Source organism: Myotis nattereri, assembly GCF_964212035.1.
Source record: "Myotis nattereri genome assembly, chromosome: 19".
NCBI classification, from domain to species: Eukaryota; Metazoa; Chordata; class Mammalia; order Chiroptera; family Vespertilionidae; genus Myotis; species Myotis nattereri.
The window spans coordinates 24049716-24064290 of record NC_138095.1 but is presented as its reverse complement, the minus strand read 5'-3'; the positions used below and the strand labels follow the sequence as shown (position 1 = coordinate 24064290).

Below are 14575 nucleotides of genomic sequence, written 5' to 3'. Positions count from 1 at the left end.
AGTCATTTTCTGAGGTTGGGTAAGCCCTGAAGTGGGGCCATGGTGTTCCCACGCCCAGCCGGCCAGCAAACGAGCCTGCAGGGGCCCCGGGTGCAGAGCTGTGCTGTGGTGCCAGGCGGATGAGCTATGTTGATATACAGAAACATCTGTTTACATCACTAGCACACACAGCTGTAGTGTTTTTGTTTTTTAAGGTATCAAAAAAACTATGTAGAATCTACCCTATTCTTGTGGCCGGAGAGAAACATTTAGTTGGTCCAACAGGCCTCACCTCATGGCGGCCCTCACCTCATGGGTGCGCAGGCAGCCTCTGGGGTGGGGCCTGGCTACACTGCTGAGCTACTTCTGCCGCCAGATGCAGGGATCAGAGGCAGTGCTGGCGGTTCTCACGCAGTCACGGAGATCTCAGCACTCCAGCAATCAGCAACCAGAAGGGCCTTTGGCCGGCACAGCCCCACAGCACGCACCGCAGGGTTCGTGGGAACCCGGTCGCCGTGCTTAGCCAGTTATTCCTGACACGTCCCCTGTCCCTCCGTGCAGGCCCCTCCCTGGCTTCCCAGTGTACTTAGGGACATGGCATTTTTGTTTAGTTTTCGTGACAGATAATTTAAAGTCACAACTGTGTTCTGGGGAAAACGATGTTTAATGATGCTGTCCCATTACCCTTAAAACTGGCTTTGGCTCATTCATTCTTTGTTTTTTTCACTCATTCTTTTAGAAAACCCTTTCCCTCCATTTGGGGGCAGTTGGCCTCACGTTACTTGGTGGCTTAGAGACTGCTCCGCCTTTGCCGCCTCCAGGCCTCCTCACAGAGCTGCTGAGGGAAGGGGCACGGGATCTAGGTGGATGTGTGGCCCTTTCCAGCCTGGCTCAGCTGCTCATTCTCACAGCTGGAGGAATACCTCTTTTTAAAAAATATATTTTATTGATTTGTTACAGAGAGGAAGGGCGAGGGATAGAGAGTTAGAAACATTGATGAGAGAGAAATATCGATCAGCTGCCTCCTGCACACTCCCCACTGGGGATGTGCTCGCAACCTTGACTGGAATCGAACCTGGGATCTTTCAGTCCGCAGGCCGATGCTCTATCCACTGAGCCAAACCAGTCAGGGCATGGAGGAGTACCTCTTGCCCTCTCGTCCAGGGCCCCAAGAACTCGGGCACACCTGCCCCCCGTCCCTGGGCATGTACCAGACAGACACAGCTGTACCTGCAGGAAAACAAAGCACATCATTCCTTGAGATGGTGACCAAGCCAGGGACGGTGGCCCGGGACATCTGGTCCCTCCTTTGCTCGCAGCGCATGGAAAAGTAGAGGCGGTTTCCTGAGCACCGATCACTGCAAGCAGCACTGCACACCCACGGAGCAGTATTGATTCTACAAAGGGAGGGGACTGAAGGGTGACAGGCTGCCCCCGTGAGTGGAATGCTCCACGGTCCAGCCCACAGAGCAGCTGTCCTGGCAGCCCCTTTCCGCTGGGTAACTGCGGGATGGGTGAGCTGAAGAGCCGACCCAGCTGAGGTGACAACAGGCTCTGAGGTTCCCTCTGTGCTCTCCACAGGGTTCCTGCTCATCGGGAGTGACGTGAAGCTGAACAGCCCCTCCTCGCTCGTGGGCCAGGCCCTCACGGAGGTCCTGCAGCACCCGGAGCGTGCGCGGGACGCCCTGCGAGTGCTGCTGCACCTGGTAAGGGACTGGGGAGCCCTCACCCAGGCTCCCATGGAGCAGAGGCTGCCAGAAATGCACAGGGGAGGCTGAATGGTTTCCATAGCACCAGGACATACGGGTGGAGGGGACATTGTCCCCATATGCCTGTGGGTCAGGCCAGTTGGTCCAGGTGGGGGGCATCAAGTGTGATGTCACACAGATGGCTACAGTAGTCCTCGCCAAGACCCTGGGGGAGGGACAGCCCAGCAGTGACCTGGATCAGGGGCCTGCACCACAACCACTTCTGGGCCATGTGGCTTTGGGCAAGTCATCTTAGCATCCTGAGCCTCAATTTCCTCATCTGGAAGCAGGGATCAAACTTTTAACTTTTCAAGGTTATTGCGAGGATTGGAGGAAAGGTGAGTAGCTGGCACACAATGGCTGAGACGGTATATTATAGTCAGAGGGCACTGGCTTTCCCCTAAAGTTAGTTGGAAGAATCATCTAAGCCTGACGACCTTGGCAAGCCCTGATCTTTGCAGGACGTGGGTGAGAGTACAAACGGCGGGCCCGTGACATTTTGTAACATTTAAGCTACACATAATGCCAAGAACTAGCGATAGAAACCTTGCTTCACCCTTCTACCTTGACAACCTGGAAAGCAGTTTCAAATAATTTAGAATCCTTAACCTCGGAGTTTTGTGCCAGAAAGACCAGCCCAGTCCTAGCCAGGAGCCCACACCACATCCAAGCTCCTTCCAAACTTGATGCAAACAGCTGCCCATGGCCACCTCACAGGATAGGGGTGTGTACGAGGGCAGACCCAGAGAAGGGTCCAAAGGGGCCCTGGGAGTGGGAAGTTTAGTCTGGGGACGGGGTTCTAGGTGAGCATGTGGAACCTGGAAACTTTTGATAGTTCTCAGGCCAGACTTAATGTAGCCCACATGCCTGCTACAGAGATGTGCCCACATGTTTTGAGGATTTGGGGAGACTGTCTCCACTAATTTTTTGTCTGTGCCTGGAAATTGCATAGAGCCCTTAAGGTGCTCAGCGCTGGGCCCTTCTCAGGTCCCTGTCAGCCCGTCACCCTCTTTCTTACAGCAGCCCCCGGACTGCCCTGTTGGGTTTGCTTCTCCGAGACAAAGCTGCGGAGTAAGAGCCAGGCCTCTCAGCGGCTCCCCATTTGGCCTTGAGGCTCCTAGGGCACATTTAAGGGTTTTCATTATTGGCTTCATCTGGTTTGACTGCAGAGGCCATGGGTCAAGTTCCAGCCCTTACATCCTTCTGATCACTCTCGGTGCCCCTTGACCCTGTGTGCAGTGTCTTCAAGGCCCTTCCAGCCTGATGGACAGCCAGCTGGCTAGTACCCATCTTACCCAGGAACACTCATTTCTTGCTGCCTGTGATGTCAGCCCACAGCAACAAGATTTTACTATAAGAAAAGTGTCAGGTGACGTCTTGGAATGACTCTTCTGTCCCTCCAGTGCTGGCATACGTGCCCCAGGGCATGCAGCATTTCGGGATGGACTGAAGTTCTCTATAGAGAGAACTGCCCGGGCAAGGTCTGAGGTTGTGGGGAGTGCTAGGGAGTGCTCATGGGGAGAGAGAACATTGTAGTTACTTGATGTGTTTAGCCCACATGTCCCAGGCACTGGGTTAGGCCCTGGAAGTGGGGAGGGCCACTTGGAGGAGGTACAGGTCCCAGAGGCAAGTGCTGTGGGGTGAAGGATGAGTTGGAGAGGTTTTGCCAGCCAGGGCCCTGGGATGGGCACTGATTGGTGTATGGGGCACTGAATGGGGGGTCTTGAAGTCTGAGGTTTATTCTAATGAGGGTAGCCTGGTATGGTTTGGGCAGGCTCCTGACCTCAGACTGGCTTTCAGACACATCACTTTAATGTCTGTGGAGGAGAGCCTGGGGCAGGAGGAGGTGGGTTAGGGGAGGGGCAGAATTCTTCCATGTTGCACCAGTCCTTGCTTGCTCTGATTATAACATCCCTCCCCCTCTGCAGCCTCCCTTTCAAGAAGCCGGGCCGTTTGCTGCAATGTCATGGTCCTCAGGCCCGGTTGCCCTGCACTGGCTTCATAGATAACAAAGCCACTCCGAGAAACCAGGGCTGGCCCCTGAGTACAGCAGCTCCTCACTCTCCTTTCTTCCCCTTCCAGGTGGAGAAGTCCCTGCAGCGCATTCAGAACGGGCAGCGCAATGCCATGTACACATCCCAGCAGAGTGTGGAGAACAAAGTGGGTGGCATCCCCGGCTGGCAGGCCCTCCTCACCGCCGTGGGCTTCCGGCTGGACCCCCCAGCCAGTGGCCTGCCAGCAGCCGTCTTCTTCCCAACCTCCGACCCAGGCGACCGGCTGCAGCAGTGCAGCAGCACCATCCAGTCCCTGCTGGGTGAGCTCGGGCAGGGCGGGGAGGAGGGGTCGGTGGCTGTGGCCCCTGCACTCACCAGGATGCTGGGTCTCATCGCTGGGAAGGAGAGTGTCTTGAGAAATGGCCGAGTCCCAGACACAGATTTCTGATTTAGAGGAAACTAGTGCTCTTAACCTGATCGTTTGAATGCAATGGCAAGGCATTCTTTGCCATAGGGTACTGCCCTGGCTCTCCCTCTTCCTGAGGTAATGGTGGGTGAATAGCAGCCCTTGTTAATATTTAATCAGCAGCTTTGGATCTGAGAGCCATGCAGCCTCCCCAGGTGAAGTGGGGTGCAGAAGCTCAGGGCTGCCCTTTGTGCATCACTCAGTGGGTGATGCTGCCGGAGTAGCTGAGACAGGGTTCTGGAAATGTGACCCTGCACCTGGAGGACTGCAGTAGGGTCAGGACTGGTGCTTGCCCCCAACCTGCCTTTCTCGGAGCCCGTTCTCTGCTGTCACATGGACGTGCAGGGCTGGCTGTCCTGAAGGCCACCAAAGCTGAGCTCTTTCCTCTGGGAAGGCAGGACTGTGGGCTCAGAGGTCCCTCTGGATAACACCCATCTCCCTCCTCTTGGTGTAGGTCTTCCCAACCCTGCCCTCCAAGCCCTCTGCAAGCTCATCACTGCCTCGGAGACGGGCGAGCAGCTCATCAGCCGGGTGAGTCGAGCTAGGACGGCTGAGCCCAGGTTTGAGGGCGCCATGCCGAGTTAGAAAGAGGGTGACTTGGCCCTGAATAGGGATTTGCAAGTAAAGCCGTCCACTTGTTTTTTTCGGCCTTTGTGATTAGAAGGAAGAGGCAAAAGCTGGAGTAAGCATGTGCTAGACACAGGGGGGCGCTGAATCCCAAGAGCTTAAGGGCCTTCAGAGGACACTTAAGGGGCTGCTGTCACCTGTAATCACAGGGCATTTTCTGAACTCTCCATTCAGTGGCCTCCTGCACCTTGTCATCCCACCCGTTTTTCCTGCTAACTGACAAGTGTTAAACAGCCACCTTCCCGGAGCCAGCAGGTGTGGGGCCAGCCTGGCTACAGGCGCTCCAGTACTTACTCTCAGATCAAAGTCTGAACTCCACTTGAAACAACATAGCCACTAAGGCACGGCAGTGATCCCAAACAGCTCTATTTCAAGGAACCACTTAGCAGGTTTTTAAAAATGTGCTTCCTATTAAGGCAGTGTAGATCTACTTCAGGTACCGGGAGGATGCTGACTCTCAGAGCTTCTAATCTTCCTACTGGCTACAAGGTCTCGCACAAGCCTCAGGATGACAGCCATGGGTACGAGCGCTTCTGGAGGAAGCAGCAACCCTGAAGAGCACGGAAGAGTTTTCTCTGGTCCACCTGAGTATAATAATCTGAAAAAATAACATGCATTATTACATATTTATCAGCAGATATCACTTTAGGCAGAAATATTTCTACATGGAAATCGAGCTCCTCCTGTTAGAATTAACCTCTGAAAATCGGAGTGGTACCTGGAGCCTCCACATGTGTGAGGTTGTTTGCAGCCTGGATTTGAACATAGCTCAGGGGTCTGGCTCCTTCATTGAATTCCTACTCGTTTTGTAATAAGTTTGTTACATCTGCTTTTAAACAGAATCAGGACAACACTTGTGCAATGTTGCATATTAAAGTGAACCCAGGTGGGCCAGAAGCCTGTGCTCTACAAAGAGAGAAAGTTAGAATTACACTTGCAGGACAAGACAGAGTCTAGTTGCTTAATTTCTTGCTTTCGGTGGCAGCACAGGGACTTTCCTGATAATCCGTCCTGGCCCGCCCACTGTGGCTGGTGGACATTTCCTGAATCACTATGGACTTTGGTTTACAGAGTGGCCTGTTCATACCCACTGTGCCCCTTCCCCACTTGAGTCTGACCTGCCCTGCTCCTCTCCTGGTAGGAAGGGCAGGACCTGGTTGACCCTGAGCCCCTTGACCCCGAGTGCTTCTGGTCTGGGTGTGGCTGTTCATTTTCCTGTGTGTCCCTGCTGACTCTTGCTCCTCTCCCCTCCCGGTCAGAGCCTCAGGCCTGGTATGGCGCTTCCTAAAGCAGTGATCAGCTCGTGTTGCATAACAACCTGTGCTTGAGTCTAAACTGTCTCTTTCTCTCTCTTTTTCTTTCTTTTTCTTATAATCTGCTGGCCGAAGGCTGTTAAAAATATGGTTGGAATGGTGAGTACTACTTTAAGTAGCAACTGTTGTCAGGTGAGCCCCTCAACCCACCCACCCACCCCCGAGGTCCCCTTGGCATGCTCTGAGCACACGTGCTGTGCTGTCTCTCGGAGGCCCATGCCCATGCCAACACTGGCTCGGGCTGGGGTGACTAGTGCCGCTCGCTCAGGTGGTCCATCCCCTTCCTCTGCTCTGGCTCCCCCTTTCCTGCTGCACCCTCTTGTGTTCCTGATTTGACCTTTCAGTTGCATCAGAACAGCAGAGGCAGAAGTACCTGAGTAGTGTTATAGATTCGGGGAATCCGAAACATCACAGCACTTCAGCAGGCTGAGTGCTGAGGCTCCAGAGCAGGGGTGGGGAACGTCTGGCCCACGGGCCATATAAGGCCCAAGAAATCATTTGGTCTGGCCCTGCCAAGTTATTAGGGATGAGTTAATGAAATGCTTGACCAAATATAGGAGGCTAATTTTTAAGTTAATTTTGTATGGCCCACAAATGATGCTATAAATATCCAAATGGCCCTTGGCAGAAAAAGGTTCCCCACCCCTGCTCTAGAATGTAACCTTGGATTCTTCACCGTTTACCTCAAGATCATAAAGATGGTTTTAATTAAATAGACAAAAAGAGAGGGAGATGACCAGGCCTATAAACCGCCCCCCGCCAGTCCCTCTCCAGTGCTCAGTAGCCCCGCAGCGAATGTGCTCAAGGGAAGACGTGAGGCTGGAAGCAGAAACCCTGACTGGGCTGGCCCGTGACCTTTACCAACCCACTGCCCCTTGAGTTTCCCACAGAGAGAACAACAGGCATGAGACACTAAAGACTATTTCAGATGCTATACAGACATAAGCTCGTTAGTGATGACAGTAACAGGCGAGAGGAGAGGAGCTCGGGGACAAATCCTAGGTGGGCTGGAGGGGAAGGAGGCTGGGGAAGGAGCTCACGTGTTCGCTCTCACTCAGCTCCACCAGGTGCTGGTCCAGCTGCAGGCCTGCGAGAAGGAGCAGGACTTCGCTCTGGCTCCCATCCAAGTCTCCATCAGTGTCCAGCTGTGGCGGCTCCCGGGCTGTCACGAGTTCCTGGCGGCTCTGGGTAGGAAAGACTTATTAATTGGTTTCTTTAGTTCTATTTTTGAAAAATCAAGTTTTCTCCTAATTTCTTTTGGGTAAAGTTGGTGGGCTCTCAGGGGTTTTCTATCTCCCTAGAATTTTTATTACTCAAATAGTTACCCAGAGGTTCTAGTGGTTTAGTACAATTCCCAAAGAGCTCCCCAGCTTTCTCCCATTTCCCTTATGACTTTTTCTCTCATTTGTGGTCATCATTTTAATATGAACCTGCTAGATTCAGTACTGTTGGGAGTCATAAAACAATGGTTTTAATACTGGAAACAGGCAGAAAGAAAATACTATTGAAACCACCTTAGCTTTTACTGTGGGACCTAGAACTGCACGTACAGGCCCCTGTTCAATCCAGGTGCTCACTGTCCTTTTTCAACACTGAGGCAGCTCCCGACAGAACTCCCCTTGTGTCTCTGTGCCTTGCTTGGGAGCCATTCACACCAGTGCTTTTTTTCGACGACCTGTCATGTGCCAGCCAGTGTCCTATGCACTGGAGATGCAGCAGTGAGCAAAGGACAAAAGGCCCTGCCCTCTTAGACAGACAGTAACTACCTCATCTAAGGGAGGCACCTTAGAAGGTGAGGCGCACTGTGACAGAAAAAGCATCACAGTCCTAGTGACTGGCATGGGGGAGGGCAGAAATGGGTCGAGAAGACATGGGCTGGCCTTTGGTTTTAACCTGAGAATGGGGAGTCTTTGGAGAATGACAGCCTGACTTCACTGTTATAGGGACCAGACATGGCAGGACAGCAGGTCCTTAAAGAAGAATTTTCTTCTGGTTGTAAGGCCCAGATATTCAGTACTGGGTCATTTTTTCTAACCCATTTTGTAGATGACCTTTCCTAGCCAACCTCAACTTAAGGTAACAAGGGAAACCCACAAAGCCCCCACCGCACACGTCCCCTGTGAATAGGCATTTTAATGTCCTTTAGGATTTGTATTTCCTTAAAGCAGTCTTCTTGGTGTAAACATAGCACTAAATAAAAGTGGTCAGTAGCAAATGGAGCAAGAGTGAGAAAGGCCAGGCCTATACCCAGGACGTATCTCTTTTCACTTCCATGACAGGCTGTAGGGCTAGTCTTGGGTAATAATACAGGTGAGTAAGGAGATGAAGCCAAGACCTTTCTTTATAAAGGAAAAGCTCTTCCGTGCACAGCCTAAGCCTCCCGTGGGTGTAGGTGTGGTGGAGCCAGGCCTCCTTACCTGTGAACTGGGTTTCAGTGCCCGTTGTCAGGTGTGTCACTGGCTCTCTGGTGCTGGGATTGTGGGTGATTTTCCTTGATGTTTCTCTACTTCTCTGTACTTTCCAAATCCCATTGATACTCAAGGCATGAGTTGGTATGCACATACTTATAATTTCCAGGTCCTGTGGACTGAGATGGGGGGAAGGGGAAATGCGGCGGCTGGGCATCTAGAGAAATGGCTCCCTCATTCTGAGGGCTCCAAGGGTCTGAAAGATGCCCCCTTTCCAGTCCTCAACATGAAACACATGCCATCAAAACCCATCACAGGGCTGTTGGTTATTTAGAGGACTGAGTTCTATTAGAATCATTTTGGTAAAAGTAGAGGTTTCTAACTAAAATATTACATTTATATTAATTTGTTTTTAAATGCTGAGTTCCCTGAGACCTTCCTGTTGCTTTCAGGGACTGTTTATGATTCAGAGAGGAAAATGTCCCCCAGCAAGCAGAATGCTGAGTAGCTCTTTGAATAAACCTAATTCCCAAAGGAAAGACAGTGTCACACCAATATCAGAATCCTTGAGTAAGAATACTACCTAGACACAAATTTCTCCTTTAGTAACTGCTCTCCATCATGAAAGGCACAGCATGCTGGCGGGCAGCATTGTAAATAACAGGTTCCAATCACTGCAACAGTGAGATCAGAGGAGGGAAAGGGCCTGATCTCACAGGTGCCTGCGTCCGGGACTTCACCACCAAGTGCTGGCGTGGTTAGCGGAGCTCAGTGATCTGCTGAGTGAAGATTCTCTGTGCTGAAGGCTCTTCAGGCCCTAAATTCTTGCTCAGCGGTGCCTTTCTGTGGACAGAGCCCTTCATCACAGCGTGTTTGGCTTCTTCCTCCTGAGTTCTTCCTGGGGCGATGCACTGGGTGCCTCTGCAGAGTCTCTTAAGAGGTTGGAGTGCTTGTGGCAATAGCTCACTCAAGCCTCTTGCTCAGGAGGCTCATGCTTTCTGTTGTGCCCCAAGTCTCAGGCAAACCCTTAGACTCGGGGAGCAGCCCCTCGTGGGCTTTGGCAGAGTGGAGTCCCTGCAGGGTGGTTCAACCAAGAGAGCAGATTCAGATTCTCTACCATCACAGTTCACTCCAAAGCCCTTGGCAGCAGACACTGACCACGTATGAAGATACCGTCCTTGCCACTGAGAAGCTTCCACCTTCCCATGCACCAGCTCTGCATACTGGACCCAATGCCAAAGAGTGGCTAGTTTTTGTCCTGGACTGACTCCTTTAAGTGGACTGTTCTACAAAAGAATGGAGAAAACAAATGTTAATGAGCCTTACTAATTCCAGCCCTCAGCTCTCAAGAAGGCAGTACAGGCAGGAAAGCAGCCAATGCTCTATGAAGGGACTCAGGAGCCCCAGGCAGGGTGCTTGCCGAGGGGTCTGTGGGGGTTCCCATGACACTGTATGAGGAGCCCTACAGCTCTCATCCTTTTCAGGATATGGAATCTTCCCTAAGGAAGCAGATGTTTATACTCTTTGTTCCTCTAGGTTTTGATCTCTGTGAAGTTGGTCAAGAGGAAGTAATCCTGAAAACCGGGAAACAAGCCAGTCGAAGAACCATGCACTTTGCACTCCAGTCCTTGCTCGCCCTTTTCGGTAAGAGCTCCGCCCAGCGCCCCTGGGGTCAGACACCAGCACATTTTCGGAAGGGGAAAGAAATGTGAAGAAACATTTGTGTGTGTGTATGTGTTAGGGACTGTTCAAGAGCAGTAAAGGAACTCCCTGCTCTTATGGAACTTACAATTAAAACACATGTAGCAGATCAGATGAGGTGCTGCCAAGTGCCCTGAAGAAAACAAGCAGAGTGTACTGGCCTACGAAGTGACACAGAGGCCACAGAGCAGACAGAATAGGGAGGAGTGGTACCAGGTCACTCAGGCCTGGGAGGGACACCTGCCTACCTGACCTTTAAAGGGCCAAGCTGGCTGCAGAGTGAAGATGAAATGCTGGCTCGATGGTAGCCATGGTTTGAACACGAACAGGATCTATTGAAAAATGTCTGTTAGACATCAAAGGTGATACCCTATTTTTGGGAACAACTACCAGAAGGGAATACCTTTTGCTGAAACCTTGAAAGTAGCAGGAAAAATGAGTTTTATCTTGGACGTACTGAGTTTTGTTTTGAATCCTCACCGAAGGATATGTTTTTTATTGATTGGAGAGAGAGAGAAACATTAATTGGTTGCCTCCCATATGCGCACCAACCTGGGATTGAACCTGCAACCTTTTGGTGTACAGAACGATGCTCCAACCAACTGAGCCACCAGGCTAGGGCGGACATACTCAGTTTTGAAGTATCCATTAGACCAGCCGTGGGCAAACTATGGCCCGCGGAAATGAATAAAACTAAAAAAAAAAAGACCGTACCCTTTTATGTAATGATGTTTACTTTGAATTTATATTAGTTCACACAAACACTCCATCCATGCTTTTGTTCCGGTCCAGTTTAAGAACCCATTGTGGCCCTCGAGTCAAAGAGTTTGCCCACCCCTGCATTAGACACATACATAGGCAGCTGGTTCTAGAGTTTAGAGTTCAAGGAGAGGCCATGGTGGAGATGCATGAGTGCATACAGGTCCGAAGGGAAGAGGATTGTGAACATGCCAGGGTTCAAAGGTCACAAAGATGAGGCGAGGCCTGGGAAGGAGTCATCAGAGAAGGCAGAGTGCCATCGACCGCAGAGCTGAGGAGTGAACACGGATGTGGTAGCATGGACGTTATTGGTGACCGTTACGAGAAATGGGAGGACAAAAGCCTGAGTGGAGTTGGTTAAGAGAAAGTGGGAGGAGAGGCAGTGCGGAGAGTGACTCCTGAGGAGGCTGCTGGAATGTTCAGCGATGGGGCCAGAGCTAGAGGGATAGGGGGTTTGGTTCTAGGACAGGGGACATCATAGATTGCCTACAGGCCCCAGTCAGGGCAGGAGGCAGACGGGGGTGGGGTCCCCAGAAGAGGGAGCAGAGTAGGGAGTGCATGGTGGTTGCAGCGGGGTCTCCTAGGGTGTTTCTGTCCCTATGTAAGATGTCCTTTTCCCAACAGGACTGTGTTTTTCAGAATTACAAGATGAATTCAAGTTGTATATAAGTAGCACTTGTATAATTCTTTACTAGCTTCTATGCATATAAAGATGCTTGTGGTTTTGAAAGAAAAATCAAAACCATATAGAATTCTAACTGCCTTCTGGGTACATACGTTTTGTCTTAGATTCTACTGAGCTGCCCAAGCGCCTCAGCCTCGACAGCTCGTCTTCCCTGGAATCCCTGGCCTCGGCCCAGTCTGTCTCCAATGCCCTGCCCTTGGGCTACCAGCACCCTCCCTTCTCTCCCACCGGCGCAGAGAGCATCGCTTCGGATGCCATCTCTGTGTACAGTTTGAGCTCCATCGCCTCCTCGATGAGCTTTGTCTCCAAGCCTGAGGGTGGGTCAGAAGGTGGGGGTCCCCGAGGACGGCAGGACTACGACAGGCCCAAGAATGCTTACCCACAGCGATCCACCCTGCCTCGGAGCCAGCTATCCCCTCAAACCCGCCCTACAGGCAGCAAAGATGAGGAAGAATATGAAGGGTTTTCCATCATTAGCACTGAGCCTTTGGCAGCCTACCAAGAAAACAGAAAGACACGCTTCTCACCAGATTACAAACAGTCCCGAGTAGGGACAACTGGAGGTGTGAAAGTTTCTATAAGCTCCAAGGGGAGCATAAGCACTCCAAATTCTCCAGTTAAAATGACTCTGATTCCCAGCCCAAACTCACCCTTCCAAAAGGTTGGAAAACTAGCAAGTTCAGATACGGGAGAATCAGACCAGTCTAGCACAGAAACAGATAGCACTGTGAAATCCCAAGAAGAAAGCAACCCAAAGCTGGATCCACAAGAGTTGGCCCAGAAAATTCTAGAGGAGACACAAAGTCATCTTATTGCAGTGGAACGTCTTCAGAGGGGTGGCAGTCAGACCAGCAAGAATAACAACCCAGAAGATGGCATTTCCATGCCAAATAACACTGCCGTCTTCAGAGCATCAGAAACAAGTGCGTTCAGCAGGCCTACGCTCTCCCATCAGAAGGGTCAGCCATCACCAATTACTGTTAAACCAAAGCCCCCAGCCAGAAGCTCATCCCTGCCCAAGGTGAGTTCAGGATACAGCAGCCCCACCACCTTGGAGGTGTCCATCAAAGACAGCCCGAGCCAGCATAGTGGCCGCCCGTCGCCCGGCTCTGATTCCCAGACTTCCCTGACTGACCAGCCTCTCTTTAAACTGAAGTATCCCAGCTCTCCTTACAGTGCCCACATTTCCAAATCCCCAAGGAACATGTCCCCAAACTCAGGCCACCACTCTCCTGCTGGTAGTGCACCGTCCCCAGCTCTCTCCTATTCCTCAGCTGGTTCTGCTCGCTCGAGTCCAGCTGATGCTCCCGACATAGATAAACTGAAAATGGCAGCCATTGACGAAAAGGTGCAGGCTGTGCACAACCTGAAGATGTTCTGGCAGAGCACACCCCAGCATTCCACAGGACCCATGAAAATATTCCGGGGGACCCCTGGAACGATGACTTCCAAAAGAGATGTCCTCAGCCTGTTAAATCTGTCACCTCGGCACAACAAGAAGGAGGAGGGCGTAGACAAGCTTGAACTCAAGGAGCTGTCTTTGCAACAACACAGAGAAACACCACCAAAACCCCCTCCCAACGGACACTGGCGCAGCGAGACCACCACGTTGAGCACGCTGCCACCACCCGCTGGCCCTCCTGCTGCAGCCCCCACTCGCCCTTTGAGACTTCCTTCTGGCAACGGCTACAAGTTTCTGTCCCCAGGAAGGTTTTTTCCTTCCTCCAAATGCTAAAGCATCTTTGTGCCAGGGACTCAGTGCAGCAGCCTGCAGAGGACCTGTTCGCTTGGCCTACTCCTTGTCTGAGTGCAGTCACCCCACAAAGCCACCAGCTATCTCACAAAGGGTGCACTCCAGGCCAGGGCACCACCACACACACAGATGGTGGCTTCTCTGGGTCAGGTTCATCAAAAGCCAGCACTTCTGTGGGATTGGTACAGGAGGCTCATGGAATTTTCTACACACTTCACCAAATGTTTACCTTTGAACTCTCTGCTTCTCATCTTTGATGTGATTCTTCAACAGGATTTTTGTATTAAAAATGGCCAGGGTTCTGGGGTGGGGAGAGGAAAGGGAGCACATATTTTGCTAAGAGGTATATATGCAGTACCTTTTATACACAGAAATACAAATAGAGCTTTTTTAAGGCTTTCAGGTGCTGACTGGGGGTGGGATATATAAAATCTCTCTAACTTGAATTCTACATGAAAATGTTATATTAGCCAAAAACAGAATAATGGTTTAAAAAATGCCAATGATTTTAAATTAAATTGTAGCAGTTTTGGTCTCATGATACTGTGACATCACAGTAACAATGCAATAATTCACATCAAAACAGCGCTTCCATCCTGAACTTGGTTTTTTTGAGCTCTACAAATATCCTTGGGGCCCACCGTCAACCAAACTTGAATTTTCTTAAAAAATTTATATAACTCTTATCCAGGCATTTCAGAACTATGCAATTGCGATTTAAAATGCAATTTTGTGCTTTTAAAACATTACTGACTTTTTTGTACGTGGATGAACAACTTGGTTTTATTATCAATAGTACTTTGCATTTATAGCTATTATTTTTAAAAGCTCAGAAAGTTTTTTAAAATGTCAAATTTTGAATAGTCATCAATAAGTAATTATCAAGCTTTGGGGTGGAAAGACTGAAATTATTCAGTTTCCTTATAAGCAAAAAAATAAAAAAAAATAAAAAAATCCTCTAACTAGATTTAACCAGAATCTAGCCTTCCAGCTCCTATTCCCTTTATTAGCTGCTTAATTTTATTATCTTTTCCCATCTCCAGGCCTCTAAAACCACTTCTAACTCTGTTGCCAGGTTCCCACAATCCCAGCACCCCATGTCTGTGAGCTACACAGGGACCCTCATCTTCGCTGTGACCGGG

At 50.6% G+C, this 14575-nt stretch overlaps 1 protein-coding gene and 1 long non-coding RNA gene across 3 annotated transcripts in view; one reads left to right on the top strand and one right to left on the bottom strand.

Annotated features, from left to right (window-relative positions):
* The window catches only part of TTC28 (tetratricopeptide repeat domain 28), a 379945-nt gene extending 365583 nt beyond the window's left edge, over positions 1–14362 (top strand). The window contains exons 17-23 of one of the 2 annotated variants that reach the window (XM_081113798.1): positions 1561–1685; positions 3810–4041; positions 4642–4718; positions 6203–6226; positions 7186–7315; positions 10072–10179; positions 11785–14362. In XM_081113798.1, the coding sequence (XP_080969924.1) occupies positions 1561–1685; positions 3810–4041; positions 4642–4718; positions 6203–6226; positions 7186–7315; positions 10072–10179; positions 11785–13415 (2327 nt within the window). In that variant the 3' untranslated portion in view covers positions 13416–14362. The remainder of the gene's footprint in view (positions 1–1560; positions 1686–3809; positions 4042–4641; positions 4719–6202; positions 6227–7185; positions 7316–10071; positions 10180–11784) is intronic. The other variant, XM_081113799.1, reaches the window with a different exon arrangement.
* LOC308535090 lies at positions 7057–9758 on the bottom strand. Its single transcript, XR_013997232.1, has 2 exons — positions 8545–9758; positions 7057–7311 (listed from the first exon to the last, which is right to left on the bottom strand). It is a non-coding gene; the product is annotated as an uncharacterized lncRNA (long non-coding RNA).
* Positions 14363–14575: the final 213 nt, after the last annotated feature.